This window comes from Pelophylax lessonae (assembly GCF_965119305.1).
Source record: "Pelophylax lessonae genome assembly, chromosome: 4".
Classification (NCBI taxonomy): domain Eukaryota; kingdom Metazoa; phylum Chordata; class Amphibia; order Anura; family Ranidae; genus Pelophylax; species Pelophylax lessonae.
In genome coordinates this window covers 333,703,483-333,723,861 of record NC_138771.1, presented here as the reverse complement: position 1 = coordinate 333,723,861, position 20,379 = coordinate 333,703,483, and the positions used below count along the sequence as shown (strand labels likewise).

The following is a 20,379-nucleotide window of genomic DNA, read 5'->3' as shown; positions in this document are numbered from 1 at the left end:
GAAGGGAGGACCTTAGGTCTCTCAAAGGTGGCTGTCCTGCAAGATGGGGGGGGGGGGCGGGGAAGCTTTACAAATTACTTTAATGCATGTTCCTGCAACTCACTGGTCTGAAAAGGTCTTAATACAGAAAGTTTACATATGTGTTGGGGCAATAAGGGGTATTTTTAAAAAATGGAGCAGCTGTGCATAGTACCCAATCTGCTTCTGTCTTCGGATTGTTCAATTAGGCTTTGAAAACCGGAGACAGAAGCTGTCCAGTTGCCATGCTCAATTGCAGGTTGTTGTTGTGTAACCATTCTATTTGCTACCACAGTCCCTGCTGGTGGGCTCTGTCGTTCCCAAGTCCAAGACATTTTGTGGCAACAGATCTTATATGGTAATCGCAAGTATGGTAAATGCAATCGGTAAGAGACGGTGTGTGGCGGTGGAACACACTGGGAGAATTTGGATTTCACTTGGATGGACTGTATTTTATATTTTTTTTCTACTACTATATACAGTATATGGATCACTTAAGGTTAAAGTTTTGGCACTTTGAGTCATGTGTTTTATTCGCTCTAAGCATGTTTAATCTATTTAAAGGCACAGCGCAACAATATTGTGATATTATCCGTGCGCTTGTATTTTGGGTTTGAGTGCGGCTGTGACTAATTTATTGGGAAATTTATTAACAGCACTAAGCACAGTTGCTTCAGTTTATATAGATGTATGGACCTGCCATTATGTAACTGGAGGAAGTGAAGCAACGATCTGTAGATCACCGGCAAAACTCTGCAAAGTCCCTCAGCCAAGATGGTAATCATTCACTATAAGCAATCTAAGGCTTTGATGACTCGGTTGTGCGGGCACCCAGGGATTCAAGCAAGGGAACAGTTTGCATTATGGTGTATTCGACCATGCTTTACTCTAAACATGGGTGTAATGTAAAACATGAGTTTAGCTTTTATCAGGGAAAGTCAAGGCTTTTTGCCTTCCCAAAATAGTTGCAGTGGTTCCCTTTGTAACACTGCTTTGTAGGCAATTCACCTCCATGGCCCTGTCCAAAAGAGCCAAAGCACTTGAGAACAGGAACCACTGAATGAAAAATCTCCAATTTATTTGACATCTTCCTCTGGACCCAAGCTGAGCTGTGGGAAACTAAGAGGGTGGCAACCATACTCCGATTAATGGGGTATTTGGGGAAAGCTAAATACATCGCTAATACAAAACAATTCTATATCTCAAAGGATATGTCCTTTACAATTAATCTTGTGATCATCTGCCAGGGATGTGTTTTGTTTATTCATCTTTGCAGCTGGCTAGGTCACATCTCTATGCAAAGAATAAAGAGTACTCTAAACCAATTAGCAGGGAGTTGCTACAGAAAACGGTAATGCTGAACAAGAAAGTGGGGTGATCTCCCCATCTGTGCAATATGGCAGAGGTTAGTAAATCACATTCATGGTTGATCAAAATTGCATATCCTTTGGCAGGTACACTGTAAATAAATGCACGGTCACTGTGTATTTAGAAGTTTGTGTAAAGTTATACTTTATATAATGTCGTTCTAGTAGCAGAAAACTCTCCCGATATCTTTACTGAAGTATTTCTAGGGAGCCACCTATCGTTCTATTCCATCACTTGCAAAATCATTTCTCTATCTTAACAGTGTTTTAAAGAGCTTTGCTTAGCCATTCTGTACAGTAGTCACTTTTCTGTTTTGTGTTGCTACTAAACCCTAAAAACGTCCAGGGTTAATTTACCCAGTGCACAACATTTACAAAAGCTCTGCTCTACCTCCCAGCCTTTATGGTAGGCAGAAATGTCCGACACACAGCAAGGCTATTGAGAAAATCGGACTTACCATTAGTCTTCAGGACAGCACATGAGAGATGGGGGACCTCCTCCAACAGGAACAGGAAACTCCTCACCAAAAACAAAACACTTTAATAAAGGAAGTCCTTCTGCAAAACTGGTCAGTATTAAATGAGAGCTAAAGGATGAAATCTCAAGCAAAACATAAAAAACAGAAAAAGAACACCACCAGGGCAGGAATCCTGTGGCCCCCGGAGGATTCTCTGAACTTCTCATATCGTCTTCCAGCGCAGTAGTAGATAAAAACATACCAGATTAGGGTTACACCCCTTTGTTAATTAGGAACAGCATCTGCTCTATTTTATGTTTAGAAGAGTGGTGGAAGCATGGTGCTTGAACCACTCGGTTAACTCCCCCCAATGTGGTTATTTCACATAAGGCATTAAATGGGGATGTAAAACCCCAAACATACTGCAAGACAGATTTCCATTGCAGTGCAGTGGCAAGGATTTCTGCATGTAGCCTCACATAGCCACGGTAGTATATTTAAGTGGCCTTACACAGACTATTTCCAAGTAAAAGAAGGCCACATAAATCCAATTAATAAGGCTATAACCATGGAGGGAGAAGCTATACAACATCAACCTGATCAATTCCTGGTCTAGTAGGAATTTAAGGTTTCTGGAACAAACTGGAGGTGAAATATTGCAACACTGAGCTTGCAGCAGCAAACAGTCTGGAGGCTGTAACCGGTGTAATCATGAAGGCCAAACACCTGGGAGGCAGACACACCTATAAAGCAATTAACTGAAAAAAAATTAGGCTGCATTTACATGGGCGTTTTGCTATAGTGTGTATGGCAGTGGTAGGAATCTACAGATTCCTTATTTTGTGTAGAACACACGTGAGTGGCTATTTGGTGTGCGTCCAGCACCAACCACTGCAGTTAATCGCTAGCTGTGCAAACAGCCAAGAATAGCTGCAGCTGCTGACAATCTGTCAAACACAGCAGCAGCAATCTGTAGATTCCTGCAGTTGCTATTCGTCCCATGGCAAAAACGCCTGTGTGAATGTAGCCTTAAAGGAAGAAGAATCCATTACCATAATATATTGGTCATGTAGGAAGTTGCCAACCCCTTTTAGCAACTTATATTGCTCAAACAAGTTTCCAGGCTCCTGGCTATTAAACACCAGGCCCTGTGCTTTTAGCCAGTTAAAACATGCCCGTCCTGACTGGACTGGTTATTGCACTCAGACCCAGTCTGATTCAGCACTCTGTATGCACAAGGTACAGGCAGGTAAAGTGAAGAAAAGTCTCCCTATGACCGTACATCCATACCATCCTTAAGATAGGGGTAAGTGGCAGTCTCAGCCTGGACTCCAGCCAGGCCACTCCCCCTACATGTTTCGCTCCGCTCCTCGGAGCTTAGTCATGGGGGGAGCTTAGTCATAATACTGGCAGGTATAGATCTGCTCCTTCCACATGTCCACCACAACCAGTGTCATACCAGCAATGTTTTATGCAGGAACCCTGAGAGAGCAGCTTCTTTAACTGGGCCTTTACTCAAATCCCACAGACTGTACATTGAGGGAGTTAGAAAGGCCATACACTGCCCAAATTTCTGGAGAAGTGGCTGTCAGTATTCAATACCTGACAGGGGAGAGTCTTCCAGTCATGCTGTTTAATGTGGCTGGGGATTTCTCCTATTCACCTGGACTCCTCACCCGAGGCCACTGGTCGAGTGAACTCAGACTGCAGCATACCCAAACAGAGACTTTCCCTTACTAGTGCCAGTCTCCTCCCAGTACTGGCCTTCCCTAGGCACTGAAAAGGAAATGGACCCAAGACCTCTCGCTGCCCGTAAAGAGGAAGGGACTAGGGGCAAGGATGGATGGGGGTCCCACCATGAAGAAAGGTGAGTGTAAAAATGCACAGGAGATTCCTGCATTGAGCCACCTTCTACTAGGTTTGATGAAAACATAACTGACCAGTTCGAGAGGAGGGCTTCCTTTTAAAGTGTTTTTGGCAATAGGTTTACTGTTCCAGTTGGAAGAGGTGCCTATATTTATACATACAGTATGTACACACACATGTTTTGCCATCTCTTTTTAATTTTCGTCTGGTAATCCTGCAAACACAACACTTCCTGTCCTGGGTGGCTATACTTACCCACTGTATCCATGGAGGGTGCCATAGTTGGTACCCAGGCTGGGCTTTGTTTAACTCTTAATTGGGGATGATGGAATAATACATTTACAGAATAAGGAGAACATGGAGGGGAATTTACTATGGCTGGAGCAGCTGTGCAGGGCAACATGCAACCACCACATCTGAGGACTGGCAAGCTACGTATAGTAAACTTTTGTTCTTGGGTTTAATTATCCTTCCCTGGAAAAAAGATACTAATCTCCTATTTTAAGAGGTCACCAATGACCTAATAGGGATCTGAAAAGGGGCAAAAAAAAAAAATTAAAGGGTTAGTTCACCTTTTCAGGAAAAAAAAAATAAAAAACCCTTCCCACTACCCCACCCCTCCCACTGTACTTCCCTCCATGGAAGAGCTCTCAATGCCCATGCAGCAAGTGTTGCAGTCCGGAGATTTGAAATCCCTGCTTTTCTTCCTACTTCTTTCTGTAGGGCTTCGAGGATGGATCAGTGTTTCCAATCGGTCAGAAGCTGGTGATGACCAATTAGAATTGCTCTGATCTGTCCCAGAAGCCTTACAGAAAGAATGGGTGGAGCTGAGACTTAAAATCCCTGGACTGCTGCACTGACAGCTCATCACCCTCAGAGGTAATTAGAGCTGGGACTGAGGGGGTGTGGAACGTGTAAGTTGACCTTTTCATTTTCTCTGAAAAGGTGAACTTACACTTAGCTTTTTTCAAATACTGTTAGCTTTCTTCTCAAACCACTTAAAGTCTATTTGTTAATTTTCTGTTAAATGTCAGTGGAATCCGGAAAGTGCAGCTGTGGCACAGCAACACAAAACCCTGTATGAGAGCTAAACAGCTTAGTTACCACTTCCTGCAAAATCACATACCTGTACGTTATTTTAAGAAAGTGGTTGTACCGGGGTGATGCCTGCAGCTAGTGACATCACCACAGTACCGTTTTTTTAGAGCGAACGGTTAGCTTTCATGTGGTAACAGCCGATGCGGCTAAACAGCTGCTCGGTCGCTATCACAAGCAGTGGGAGGGGACGTCCCCCCCCTCCGGAGCTCCGCCTAGGTCTCCCATCCAACCCAGAGACCCGAGCAACCAGCTGGCACGTCTGTTGGCTGGCCAGAGTCCCAAACAAAGCTGGATTCGGCTTTGATTAGGTGTCCGATGTAATAAACCAAAAGCAACGTCACAATGTCCCTTCCAGTTTACTAGGCAGCCAACAGGGCCGATTTAAAATTCAAAGTATTCAAAAACGCCAACTTTATAGCATTTTGAATACTTGAAGTGCAGAGGAGGGGGGTTTAAATTTTTTTTAGACCCCAGATCACTCCAGACAGAGTACCTGTATCTGCGTATTACTTTTAAAAGGAAGGCTTACATTCCTTGTGGCAATAAAAAGGTGATCAGAATTTTTTTTTTTTTTTTTTTAAAAGGGTCAGTGTATAAAAAAAAAAAAAGTCAAGAAAAATATATATTTTTTACATTTTTAAAAGCACCCCTGTCCCAAAGAGAATGCATACATAAGTCGCGCCCACAAATGTAAACAGTGTTCAAATCACACATGTGAGGTATTGTTAGAGCAAGGGCAATAATTCTAGCAAAAGGCCTCTGTAACTCTAAACCGGTAAGCGTTACATTTTTTAAGCGTCGCCTATGGAGATTTTTAAATACCGTAGTTTGTCGCCATTCCACAAGTGCGTGCAATTTTAAAGCGTAACATGATAGGTATCTTTTTACTCAGTGCAACATTATCTTTCACAATATACAAAAAAATTAGGCTAACTTTACGGTTTAGTTTTTTAAATTTCTGCGAAGTGCATTTCTTTCTAAAAAATTGCATTTGAAAGACTGCTGCGCAAATACTGTGTAACATAAGATATTGCAACGACCGCTATTTTATTCTCCACAGTCTCTGCTAAAAAAAATTTATATTTATATATATATATATATATATATATATATATATATATATATATATATATATATATATATATATATATATATATATATATATATATATATATATATATATATATATATATATATATATATATATATATATATATATATAATACACACACACACACACACATATATACATACATACATACATACATATATATACTAGGGCTGCCACGACGCGTTGACGTAGTCGACTACAAAAAAACGTCGACGTGCGTGAAAGGCGTGGACGTGTGACGTCACACGCCCCCTGGCCGGCCGCAGCGCCGCTTCCGGCCGGGAGAAATCAGTGCGCCGCAGCAGAACACCGGGCCCGGGGAGGAGGAGATGCCGCCGTACGAGGGGCTGGGGACGGGGGGGGGGCTGGGGACGGGGGGGGGGGGCTTTGGGGAGAGAGAAGACCGCAGGGAGAGAAGACCGCGGTGGTCATAGACCTGGGAGAGGCATTTACTAAGGGAGTGTCCGGAGTCATGTGCTGGGATTGGAATTGGGGTGCACGGGAGACATGGGATCTAATACTGGGGGGACATGGGACCTGTCAGAGTCTATTGGACCTGTCAGTGGGGGGTACATGGGGGTCTGCCAGCTGGGGGGTGTGTGGGATCTGTTGTTGGGGATTCATGGAGTCTGCCTGCTGGGGGTGTATAGGATCTGTCATTGGGGTTCATGGGGTCTGCTAGCTGGTGGTACATGGGATCTGTCATTGGGGTACATGGGGTCTGTCATTGGGGTTCATGGGGTCTGCTAGCTGGTGGTACATGGGATCTGTCATTGGGGTACATGGGGTCTGTTATTGATTGGGGTTCATGGGTTCTGCTAGCTGGTGGTACATGGGATCTGTCATTGGGGTACATGGGGATCTGTCATTGGGGTACATGGGGATCTGTCATTGATTGGGGTTCATGGGGTCCGCTAGCTGGTGGTACATGGGATCTGTCATTGGGGTACATGGGGTCTGCCAGCTGGGAGTGTATAGGATCTGTTATTGGGGTTCATGGGGTCTGCCAGCTGTACTAGGTGGGAGGGCTTACTGAGGGGTCTGCAATGGGAGGGGGGCTTACTAAGTGGTCTGTACTAGGTGGGAAGGCTTACTGAGGGGTCTGCAATGGGAGGGGGGCTTACTAAGTGGTCTGTACTAGGTGGGAGGGCTTACTGAGGGGTCTGCACTGGGAGGGGGGCTTACTGAGGGGGTCTGAATTACAGGATTAATTAGCTAATCAAAAAAACAATTAAGCAAAAAAATAAAAAAATTGAAATAATCGTTAGATTAGTCGACAGACAAATTAATCGTTAGTTGCAGCCCTAATATATATATATATATATATATATATATACACACACACACACACACACACACACACACACACACACACACACACACACACACACATACACATTTGGGGGTTCTAAGTAATTTTTTCAAGCAAAAAATACTGGTTTTGTCTTGTAAGCAACAAATTTCAGACATAGGCCTGGTCTTTAAGTGGTTAAAAACACCCAATTCCAATCAAAGTCTGTGTACAGTATAAACAAGAATACAAAAGGTCACACAACAGGCTTTGATGAACAGAGAAGGACTTTAAAGAAAAAGCAAGAATTTAGCAGGAGATAACCTGAACTTAACTGGAGCTGCTGTACTATAAACTAGGAGTCGGTCAGAAAAGAGTATGACATTTACATTAGCTATCTAGTGGGGATACATTATAGCTAGTTGCATGTCCTACAGGCAATTCTCTACCGGTCCAATAGAAAGTGGGTAGAGGGCTAATAGGGCTGCCCATAGCATCAAGGTACAGTATGTGCTTTTCTTTTTTACCTCGTATTTGCCCACAATCAATATATATATACACACACACACACACACACACACACACATACATACACACATACATACATACACACACACACACACACTCCATAAGGCAGAACATAGCCTAGTTAAAACATGCAAAATAAGCAGAAGGAAATGACATAAGACTTCAGGTATACAACCTGAAGTCTTCTAAACAAAAGGTTTGTATAAGTAAATAAAAAGGAAGGTCAGCAAGGTTAGATCATATTGACTCAAAATATGGTTGTGTTTATACTTACAACAAATAGCAGCAAACTGCACACGTTACCAGCATTGTATTAATGACTCTGTAAGAGAACACAATATGTCTGTTAGGAACGCACAGAATAGCTTTCTTTCCTTAAACATATTCACTAATATTAGCGCCATGCAAAGGACAGTAACCTATAGCAGCCAATTCAATTCATATTTGACTATAAAAAAGTTAGATCAGTAAAAAGGTGGTTAGTTACAATGTGTTCCTGCACTGAGACTGTCATCCTTACACTTTGCACTACTTCAGTTTAGGGATGCACCAATATATTGGCCTCTTAAAACTATCAGCCGAAGATAGGGTTATCAGCGTTTTCCCGATAAGAAAAAAAAAAGAAAGTGTGCTGATAATGGCATGCTGCGTCCTATTGACTTCAAAGCAAAATCACCAGTCACAAATTAAATTGAAACTTTTTTCTTTTTAAACTATCAGTTTGTTTTCAGCCAAGTGCATCCTGAATTTTCGGTTTGGGCATTGGAATGTTCATTTCGGTGCACCACTACTTTACTTAAAGCTTAACTTAAGAAAAGTGGGCGCTCTCTGTACATTACAAGGATTTTACCAAACAGTCACAGATTCCTACCTTTTGTTATTCTGAAGAAATCATTATTTGTTCCTCTGTGCTGAGTCTAATGAGTGGTTTCATAAGCAACCAGCTGCTACAGCTGTAGGGCTCTAATGGGGAAAACTGCAGGTTCTGCATCCCTTTAGACGTGTTCCTATTGGAAGTATCTCACAAAACATTAGATTTTTGTTGCAGGGGATGCCAAAAATCTGACTTGTATCTTAGTGCAGACTGGGAAAATCAGTGAGCCAATCACACAAGCAGGAAATTATGTTTCGGGGGGGCCCTTCTGAGTACGGAACACCTCCGGGTACCCATATATTTCATTGCATTTTACAGGAGCTGCAGAATGAAAAGGAAACGTTTTTAATAACATTTAATTACAACAGGACTTGAGCAGCAATTGTATATGCTTTACTAATTTTTTATTTTATTTTCTATTTTTTCCCCATTTAAGTGGAGTTACCATTTAATAAGCAATTTAGTTTGTACTACAAAAGAACCAGAAGGTGAGGCCGATATTCTAGGGGGTGGAGAATAGTCATTTGCAGTTCCTTCAATTATCCAATCATGTGAAAAGCAGATTCCCGTTTTCTATCTGTACATGGCTTGGTATTAAAATGCAAAGTGTTTGCTACCTCAGCACTTCATATTCCAGATATGTGCCTGCTGTAACCATGTACTTGTATGAGAAAAGTCTCCTGTTCTCTTTGTATTGCTTCCTTTATGCAAAATCCCTGGTGTTCCTGCCAGTCCCTTATACTGCTTTCCTATTAAAAAACTGACCACACTAAGCAGGAGAGCACAGCGTGGTCAGTTCTCTAGCTATTCTGTTTACCTCGTGTACTCTCCTCAAATGATAATACTTGTCCTGACATGCCCCCACTGCACAGCCAGTCACTGGGAAACTTCGTGTGCTGCTGCTTCTCCTCCCCACAGCTCTTAAGCAGCTGAGAACAGAAGGAATGGGATCTCAAAAAAAAAAAAAAAAAAGAGAAAAAAAAAAAAAAAATGCCTGTTTTTTTTATCTATACAAAAATGTTTTGGCTTTAATTTCTATTTTAAACTGAACGGGTTGGTTTACAAGCTGATCGTTTACAATCACTTTAACACAATTGACTGAAATGTGTATGGTTTTTTTTCTTTATTGTTTTTTTGTGAGAATTTATTGCTTGACTGTACATGCAGCTACAGAAAGCACGAAGGACCTGTTTTAAAGTGACCTTGTCGCCATTGCCCAAAAAAAAAAAAAAAAAAAAAAAGTTTTTCTACCCCAAAAAGTTGTTTGAATTGGCACACCACAAAGAGGTTCAGTAATGTATACAGATGTACTTGCTTGCCATGCCATCTTTCCTGGTAGGCAGTAAAAATATTTATCAACCGTCTGTTTTTACCACTCCCTGGCCGTATGTGTGAACAAGACCTACTAGTGCCCATGCCAACATACATTGCACAGGCATGGTCCACCATCTGAGTTATGATGTGCAGCAGTTTCTGGATTGTGTACACGTAGACAGGAAGAAACTACAGGGGATCATGTATACAAAAAAGGATGAACAAAAAAAGTGAAAATAAAAGTATTTTATTTTAAAACAATGAGATTGCTAAAGCACTGTGTATCATAAGCAAACTAACCATAATTCATTTAGGCTAGGGTTTACAGTTGCTTTAATTTTTGATTCACAGACTACCTGGATTGTGGGATTAAAAGTATAAAACACAACATAGTAGGGAAATTTAGAAGCTGCCAACGTAAAAGAAGCTAAATGGTCGCAATAGGCACAATGAACTATTTTATACCTTATAGAGGTTAGACAATGCAGACTTGTGCTTCTCAAAATAAGACCATTAGCCATGTCTCCCGAATTGTAACAATAAGGTCTTTTCAATCTGATTAAAGCGGAACTCCAGGAATATAAAAGAAAAAAAACCTTGCCAAACAGTGGGGTTTTAAAGTGCTTCATTTTGCCCAGGGTACCAGTAACAAAAAGCAAACTTACTTACATTCAATTACAAAAAAAGAACGCTGTGTAAAATCTACATAAGAGAATGCAATTATTTGAAAACCACATAAACCAATATTTTAAATCACAATAGAAAATAGAAAAAGTTAAACAGAGAGAAAAAAAACCAAAACAAAAAAAAGCTGCACTTTGAAAATGATGGCAGTAACATGTCTTAAAATTTTGGACAAGGCAACAAAAAGCTGGCAAAACAAGTGCTACTGAGGCGAGGTTCACACTAGCCCGTACTGTGCGATTCCCGCACCAACAATCGAATTGGGCTGCTCTTGCAAGACACGCAGGGCTGCCATTCAATCTGAGAGGTACCCCTATGCATCTCAGTCCACAGCGTGATCGTGGGTGTGGGAATCACAGGAAAAACCACGCGGTCAAAAAGACGTTTCATTGCAGCTGCGTATTTAAAAAGATGCATCCACCTTTTTTGTGCAGTTCACATAGAACAACCACCCATTCAAATGAACGGGCTGCCGTGCCCTAGCAAGCAGGGGACAAACGGCCCACACTAGTGTGAACCGAGCCTAACAAGAAAGAGCAGGAAGAACGTTTTACAAATATTCAGGTTAATTGGCAACAGGTCAGTAACATGATTGAGTATAAAAAGAGCATCTTAGAGGGTCAGAGACCCAGTTCACACTTGTGTGCTGTAAATTCGGTGCAAATTTGCATTGTGATTTCTGCCTGCCATGTGCAATTTCAATGCAAATTTGTGGAGGCGAGTGGTCACATCCGTGACTTTATTTTCAATAAAAACTAGGCAAATTTTTTTTTTAAAAAAAATAGGCGCAGCGATGTGAACACTGGACTGCGATTTCAATCCAGTCCCATCGAATGTCTCGCTTATCCTGTGTGCCCATCCGCTTCCACTGTCCTATACAAAGCTGTGGTATACCTTACCAAGATCTTCCGGAGCATGTTGCCGCCACGTAAGGTGTCCTCTACTGCTATAGCACTGGACAAGTTAAGGAGGCAGGAGAAGGATCCCTTGGGAGAAGATGGGGCCTCCGCCACCGAGACTGGTGCTGCTGCTGACACCACCAGAGTCCTCGAGGCGATCTCCGCGTGTCAGACCACCCTCACCTCCGAAATTGAAGAGGTAAAAAATAGACCTATTTTACTAATTAGGCAAGATATGGTGAAATTAAGGGACCGGGTGACTGAGGCTGAGACCAGACTGGGCCGTGCGGAGGATACTATACACCCACTCCAGCACACTACTGAATCCCTGCAAAGGTAACAACTACAGCAGCTGACCCAGAAGCAGGATGAAATGGAGAATAGGGCCCGGCGCTGTAATGTCAGGTTCCAGCTACCTTTTTGGAAAACCTCTTGACATCCTCCTATGGGAGAGAGGCCTTCTCCACGACTTTTACAGTAGAAAGAGCCCACCGCATACTGACTCGCCACCCTCCCGAGGGGACGCCTCCCAGGACATTAATTCCCAAATTCCTAAATTACCGGGACCGTGATAAAAATCCTGAGACTGACTCGTGAACACAGTAACATCCCTTTCCACAACACCCATGTCATGGCTTTTCCAAATTTTTCTGCGGAGGTCCAGAAGCAGTGGTCCCAATTCACGGATGTTAAACAACGCCTCTTTTTTTGAGGATCCTGATCTCGCCTCCACATGGCTGGACCAACAGGCCGCGACCAGGAATAACCCTGCCTGATGAGGATTTATCTCCGGATTGTGTGTTCCCAGGCTCCCCTTGTTACCGTAGGGGGAAGTTGATTGTGCAGCTACTTTGCCAACCCCATGCCTATCTTGGCCTGTGACCTCTTCTCTACCTCCGTATGGCATAATGATTGTGTTTCCTGTTGACATTGCCATCAGTTTCATGGATGCCAACGGTGCTGTACCCCCTGGCTGGCAAGTATTTTCCCATCCTTGTTTGCTCCCCACCCTTCTATGGTCCATGTTTCCTATGCACGAAGATCTTCCTTAATGGGCACCAAGTTTCATACTCCTCAGATGTTTACTCCGCTATGATTGAATGTTTCGCCCCCCCCCTTATTTTTCATGCACAGAGAGCGGACTAAGGTAGCAGACTGACACAAAGTCACTGCAAGTGTACTTTCACTATCTACAATTAGTCCTACCACTGTTTTTCCTACCAGCGATAGTTCGTCCCCTTTGATCGTTGGTCAAGGGTAGAGAGGACTACTATTCTGCTACACCATGCTCTCCGTGTCTTTTCTATCACTCCTACTCAGCTAGTTTTGCTATATCATCTCTACACTAGTTTTGGGTTTTATGCTCTCGTTTGGCCAGCGGAGCGCGGGGTGCGGAGTGGGATATTTTGTGTGGACTTTTTTTCCTTTTCTATTCTGTATATATGCTGCAAATGTTTTACTTGGTATGTCTTACCAGAGTTGCAGAAGTGTGAAACCAGGCTAAAAGATGGGCAATGGTTCACCAATCTGTGAAAAGTTGCATCTAATAATTGTTGAACAATTTCAGATAAATCTTCAACATAATACTGCAAAGACTTTAAATATATCATCTACAGTACATATCAAAGATTTCCAGGTCATAGGGCCCACGTTGGATGTTATAGATTGGTTCCCATCGCACCCAATAGTGGGTGGCTTGCTACTGTGCTATATTTGATTCCTTTTTTTTTTTCTCTGCGACTTGTAACTTTTTTGTTTCTACTGACTTATGCAAAAAGAAAAAAAAAAAATTATATATTATATATAATTAAAAGGTTATCGTGAAACGTACTATTGGGATGCGGCAGGTTCTGGGAGGAGAGGAGGGGTGGGCCATGGTGTTCACAGATTGGCTGGTGCCGATGGAGAAACTCTGGCTCTGCTGCAGGTTTTTTTATTTTTTTTTTATTTTATTTTTTTAAGAGGTTTAAGCTGGATCAGCTGCCTGGTGCCCAGAGCTGCATATTTGGGGGGTCGGGCAATGGGAGTTGGTCGTGCCTGGTACCAGCAGCGAGTGGACAGGCGCTGGGATGCGGTATCTGGTCACCATGGTCCCTCCATATACACCCTGGTTTCCCCCTAAATACATCCCTCTCTGTATACACACACCTGGGTCTGGTCCCCCCCCCCCTTATATAGACCCTGCCCCCCCTCCTCCTCTGTATACATCCTGAATCTGGTCCCCCCCCTATATACACCCTGCCCCCCTTCTTTTTCTCTGTATACTCACTGGTCCTGTCCTTCCCCCTCCATATACACCCCGGCCCGGGTCACACCCGTATACACCCTGGGTCTGGTCTTGCTCTGTTGCACTTGATTCTAGAGCCCAGGCAGATGTAGAAGGAGCACATCTGTCCCAGATTGTCTATGTCCCCATGTGAGAAGAGCAGGATATACCAGCTCCTCGGGGCACAGTGGAGTCCAGGCAGCTCCCCCACTCCATCCACACCTCCACTGGGTGGTAGCACTGCCAGTCCATCCACTCCATCAGGTGGAGGCTACATAGGCTGCCAGTTCCCCACCCCCCGCTAACCCCTCCTGCACAGTGTAGGGGAGCTCCAGGGGGGAGTAAGGTCAGCTTGCGGCTTGGGCACAGCGGGCTTCAGAAGAGCCAGCAAATCTCCCCCAGAGAGAAGCATTTCATTCTCAGACCCTACTCGGGCATTGAGGAGGGGGGGACAGTGGCTGCCAGAGGAGAGGAGCATGCCCCCCCCCCCGCTCATTTCCCAACATCGGACCTACTACCTGCTTCCGCGAAGACCAGCCGGGGGGAGAGAGAAGGATCAGCTGTCCGGCGCTCGCAGCTTCACATAAAGGTTGTTGGGCAATGAAAATTGGGTGAGTGGGTTGACAGAAGCCCAGGCGCCAGGACGCAGTTTCTGGTCGCCATGGTGACCTGGCATTTGTCGAGCCCTGCTTGGTGTGAGGTTTGCCAGGTTATCCAAAAATGGCATCCACAAGGCAAGTAAAAGGGCTTTTTCCCCAGTACCCTTTGCAAAAATTTGCATTAAAGCCTTGCAGCATGGGGGGACCCCCACTGCAGGGGTCATTTTTTAAAATATTTCAGCAGTTTCGTTTTAAATTACATTCATAGAATATCAGCCAATCTGCCAGTCTGGGGACCATTTCATCTCTCCTGCACCAGACAAACAGCTTACTGCTCTCCTCCAATCCTCCGAACCTCAAATTAACACCCATATATTGAACTAAGTTGTAAGTTCCTGTTTATGAGGTGATTGCAGAGCAAAGGTGCTACAAAGGAGTCTGACTGTCCCTATACAGTTAACTGTCCTACCATGTCTATAGGCACATTAATATGAGAACTGAAACAGAATAAAAGCACAAATATGAAAAAAAAATCTGGATACAATTCCAGCTGAGCTGGACCAGCTGCCTTAATATACAAGTGCCTTAATATAAAATGTGATGATCTATGTGGTACTCTGTGACTCTGGCTGACTGCCAGCTTCTTTCTAGAGATCAAAGTGAAAAATGGAACCTTGTTATCTGTAGATTGGCAACTTTCCCAGGAACAATTCCCTTTACCTAGATAATGTGACTGCTTACTGTCCATTGTTATTTGTACCATGCAAAAAAAAAAAAAAAAAATGATAATAATTAATAAAGGAACAAATTAAATCTAATAAAAATGACGTGAGCTAAATACATAAAAACAGACAGTTTAAAATGGTTCTAAGGTAAAAGAAAAAAAAAAAAAACCCTTAGTGTGCCCCTCCCCCCTCAGTATCCCCCCCTATATTAACCTCAGCCTGATCACAATCCTGTGATGTGCACAAGAGCTCAAGCTCTCCAGGCAAGCTTAAGTGCCCCCATAGCAAGTAGCTTGCTATAGGATCACCCAGCAAGGGGAGGGGCCAGAAGCACCAGTTTAGCACTTAAAGAGGAAGTAAACCCTCCTCAGGAAGTTGTACCTATAGGTAAGCCTATGATAAGGCTTACCTATAGGTACTGTAAATATCTCCTAAACATGTACCGTTTAGGAGATATTTACCTTTAATGCAGCCAGTGACATCACTGGCGCATGCGCTCTGAAGGAACGGCAGATCGTGCCGTTCCTTCAGAGCCCCGTGCCGTGACCGTCGGCTCCCGCGCGCGTGCGCGGGAGTGACGTCACCGCGGCTCCGGCCAATCAGATGGCCGGATGCCGCGATCCCGGAAGACGGGCGACTATACATGTCGCCCGTCATACAGGTAAGCGGACGGCACGGCGGGGGCTCGTTCTAAGGTAAGTATTTCATAATGAGCTAGTATGCGATTCATACTAGCTCATTATGGGTTTCTCTTTCAGGATGTAAAGAAGAGAAAAAAAATTCTCGGTGTACAACCTCTTTAAGAAGATGAGGATCTGGGCTGTTCAGTGCCAAAACCATTAAGGCAAGTTTGACATAATTGTTATTTTAAAAAAAACCTGAACCTTTACAAACGCTTTAGTGTTGTTAAACGCACATTTAATCTAATAGGGAATATTTCACTAAAATAAATAGTTTGGTGGCAGAGTCTCTTGGTATTTATATTTATGCACACAATTTGTTTTATAAATATAAAACCTGACAAAAGGATTTCTACAGCACTAAAGAACTAAAAAGACATTACAACAATTGCTGCCTGCTTGTCTTTCTTTAGTTAGACCTCATACTGAGCCATGCAATAAGGTATAAGTCAGGGATGTGACTAATTCAATGTACATATAAAATGCAGCTTACTAAACCTATAAACCAAAAACATTTCTCAAAAGACTGACAAGCCCTAAACGCCACCTGTTGGTTAGATCAAAGAGCATATTATTTGATAGTTACAGGAAAAATAAACATAGATCGTAATAAAGAAAGCCATGGCATAGTCTCTTTGGATGGAAATCTCTACTGAAGAAGAATGGAGGCTACTATTGCTTATTTCTTTTGAAAAATGCATTGGCTTTTGGTTTTCCAATTACTGACTAGAATCACATATGCAGTTTAGGAATTCCAACTTCAAGTGATTGTAAAGTTTCTCTTTTTTTTTTTTTTTCTATTAACATGAAAAATTCAAGTTAGACTTACCGGTAACTTGTTTTCCAATAGTCTTTCAGGACAGCACCTTAGAGAGAGATGGCTCCTCCCTCTCCTCATCAGGAAACACCCCATCCACCAGATTTTAAAAGGAGGCTTCTCCCACCATTCATCAGCTTGTAGAAGAGTACCTCCGGCCCATGCTGGAACACATAAACAGATATGGTTAATCACAGCAATACATTTTATACAATAGGGCGGGATCTTCCTGCTGTCCTGAAAGACTATTGGAAAACAAGTTACCGGTAAGTCTAACTTGAATTTTCCCTAAAACGTCTTTCAGGACAGCACCTTAGAGAGGATTATCGAGACTTACTCAATTTAGGGAGGGACCACAGCTTGCAGGACCTTTCTGCCAAAAGCCTGATCTTCAGCTGCCAAAAGGTCCAACCTATAGTGTCTTGCAAATGTAAAGTAGCTTGACCACGTAGCCGCTTTGCAGATCTGATCTGGAGTGGCACCAGCTTTCTCTGCCCATGTAGTGGCTAACGCTCTAGTAGAGTGAGCTCTGATCCCCTGTGGGGGAGACAATTTCATTTGGGAGTAAGCCTCTGAAATAGTGGATCTGAGCCATCTGGCTATTGATCCTTTTGATGCCTGGCGACCTTTTTTGTTGCCAGAGAAAAGAACAAAAAGAGAGTTTGATGATCTAAACTCTTTAGTAACCTCCAAGTAATGTATAAGGACCCTTCTTACATCTAGGCAGTGAAAGCTTTTTTCCTTATCTCCTGATGGATTAGGGCAGAAGGTAGGTAACACAATTTCTTGTGAGCGGTTTCTCGTTGAAGCTACTTTTGGGAGAAACCCTGGATCCGTCTTGAGAATTATCCTGTCTGGATATATGGACAAGAAAGGTTCGATAGCTGATAAAGCATGTAATTCACTGATTCTTCTTGCTGATGTTATTGCCACCAAGAAGACCGTCTTGAGGGTAAGGTTTTTCAGTGTAACCGTTTCTAGTGGTTCAAAAGGTTCCTTTGTGAAGGCCTGAAGGACCACCGACAAGTCCCATTTGGGGAAGCTTCTGACAGGCACTGGTCTGGAGCGGGTAAGGGCCCTGAAGAATCTGATGATTAAAGATTCTGAAGAAATGGGCCTTTCCAAGAATACCCCCAGGGCTGTAACTTGTACCTTGAGGGTATTTACTGCCAAACCTTTTCCTGCGCCCTCCTGTAGGAACTCCAAAATTGAAGTAATACTGTTCAATTTTTGATCTTTCGATTCACACCAGGTATTATATGTCTTCCAAACTTTTGCATATATATTCCTTGTGACTTTTTTCCTACTGGAAAGTAGAGTAGCAATTAATGCGTCTGAAAATCCTTTCCTTTTCAGCAGTTGCTCCTCAGATACCAGGCGGTGAGCTTTAGCTTTTCCACTTCTGGATGATAGACTGGACCTTGAAGCAGTAGGTCTTGACGAAGAGGGAGCTGAAAAGCAGGTTTGACTGATAGTTGAAGGACAGTCGAAAACCAAACCCTTTTGGGCCAATAAGGTGTGATCCGGATCACTGAGGCTCTTTCCATTTGGATTTTTCTCAATACCAACGGAATGAGCTGGAAGGGGGGAAAGGCATACCCCAACCTGAACCTCCAGGGATGTGCCAGGGAATCTACTCCCAGAGAGTTGTCGTTTCTGTGGAGTGAGAAGTAAAGTGGAAGTTTTGCGTTTTCTTTCGTTGCAAACAGATCCACCTCTGGCTTTCCCCAAGTCTTGGTTATCAACATAAAGACTTCTGGGTTCAAGCTCCATTCTGCTTCTCGGATCTTCTGCCTGCTTAAATAATCCGCCACACTGTTTAATGTACCTTTTAGGTGGATTGCTGACAAGGAAAGTAACTGCCTTTCCGCCCATTGCAGAATTTCCGTTGCCAACAGCTGTAGGGTTTTGCTTCTTGTGCCCCCTTGCTTGTTTAGATATGCCACCGTAGTGGCATTGTCTGAAAGGACTTGAACATGAGTCCCCTGAAGATTTTGAGAGAAGGCAGCTAGGGCTAGGCCGACTGCCTTTAACTCCTTCCAATTTGAGGATTTCCTTGTCTCGGTCTGAGACCAAACCCCCTGTGCCAGGTTTTGGTTCCAGTGGGCTCCCCACCCCCAACTGCTGGCATCCGTTGTTAACCTCTGGTCTGCTGGGAAGGACCAGGCCAAACCCTGGGACAAGGTTATCTGATTTCTCCACCACCAAAGGGACCTCTTGACCTTGGTGGGAATTTTTACCTTTAAGTCCAAAGTCTCTGGATTGTGATCCCAGATTCTGAGGAGGAAATATTGGAGTGGCCGAAAATGCAGCCTTGCCCATTGGACAGCTGGAATTGATGCAGTCAGGTTTCCAAGGACTGACATGATCTCTCTGATCGACCACCACTGATTTGTTTGTAGCCTTGCTACCAAATTCTGTATTTTGACCCGTTTGTCTTCTGGAAGGAAGATTCTTTGTTCCACAGAGCATAACTGAAACCCTAGGAACTGAACCCGCTGAGCCGGTGTGAGATTCGATTTCTTGATGTTCACTATCCATCCCAGAGCTTCTAGATGACCTCTTGCCTTGTGTAGGTCCTCTTGAAGTTTTTCCATTGACGGGGCAAAGAAAAGCAGGTCGTCCAGGTAAGGCACCACAGAGATTCCCTGAAGGCGGAGGGGAGCTAGACACTCTGCCATTACCTTCGTAAAAATACGAGGGGAGGATGATAGCCCGAAAGGGAGTGCTTTGAATTGGATATGGAGCATTTCCTTTCCCAGATTTACTGCCAACCTTAGGAATCTCTGTGAGTGAGGGGCAATAGGGATATGCAGGTAAGCATCCCTTAAGTCGATTGATGCCATGAAGCATCCCTTTGTTAACAGGGTTCTGACTGTAAGAATTGAGTCCATTCGAAACTTTTTGTACAGAACTGACCTGTTTAAAGGTTTCAGATTCAGTATAAGACGAAAATCCCCCGATGGTTTCTTTATCAAAAATATGTGGGAATAGAATCCCTGATGTTGTTCCTCCACTGGAACTGGACAGACAACTCCCTGTCGCCTCAGGTCCTTTAACAGGTCCATCATAGCCAGGGCTTTTTCTGCATCTCTTGGGAGGTTTGTGACAAAGAACCTTTCGGGTGGCGTCTCTGAAAACTCTATGTTGTAGCCTTGGGACAACATATCCAGAATGTATTGATTTTCTGTTATGGCTGCCCAATAGGGGAGGAATTCCCTCAATCTTCCTCCCACCGGCAATGTCTTGTCATTGTGTTTTGTTGGTTGACACAGGAGGATGGAAGAGAACACCTCCTTTCCCTTTGGGTTTTTGTGTCGACCAATTTCTTCTCTTCTCCTGGGGTCTGCTATTTTGCTGAGCTTTTTGAGGTCGAAAAAGCTTCTTTGCTGCCTGTTTCTTCTTCACAGGAAAAGACTTCTTTTTGTCTGCTGTTCTATCTAGAACAGAGTCTAGCCCAGGTCCGAATAGTAGATCCCCTTGAAAAGGAAGTCCACACAGCTTATTTTTAGAAGCTGTATCTCCAGGCCATGTCTTTAACCAAAGAGCCCTTCTGGCTGAGTTGGATAAAGCTGCAGATCTTGCTGTCATCTTCACTGACTCTGCTGAAGCGTCAGCAATGAAGGCTATGGCCGTGGAGAGCGTGGAAAAGGAATCCAAAATTTCCTGTTTAGGTGAGTCTGCTGTGATGTGTGCTTTTAGCTGGCTAAGCCAGTATTCCAGATTCCTGGACACACAGGTTACTGCCATGGCAGGCTTCAGACTCCCCATGATGGATTACCAG

The 20,379-nt window shown here is 43.5% G+C and overlaps 1 protein-coding gene across 1 annotated transcript in view; it reads right to left on the bottom strand.

The window, feature by feature from the left end:
- ATP6V0E1 (ATPase H+ transporting V0 subunit e1) overlaps positions 1–20,379 on the bottom strand; it is a 44,789-nt gene that overhangs the window by 13,692 nt on the left and 10,718 nt on the right. Inside the window, exon 2 of the mRNA XM_082254614.1 lies at positions 8,012–8,059. Coding sequence (XP_082110740.1) covers positions 8,012–8,059 — 48 coding nt within the window. The remainder of the gene's footprint in view (positions 1–8,011; positions 8,060–20,379) is intronic.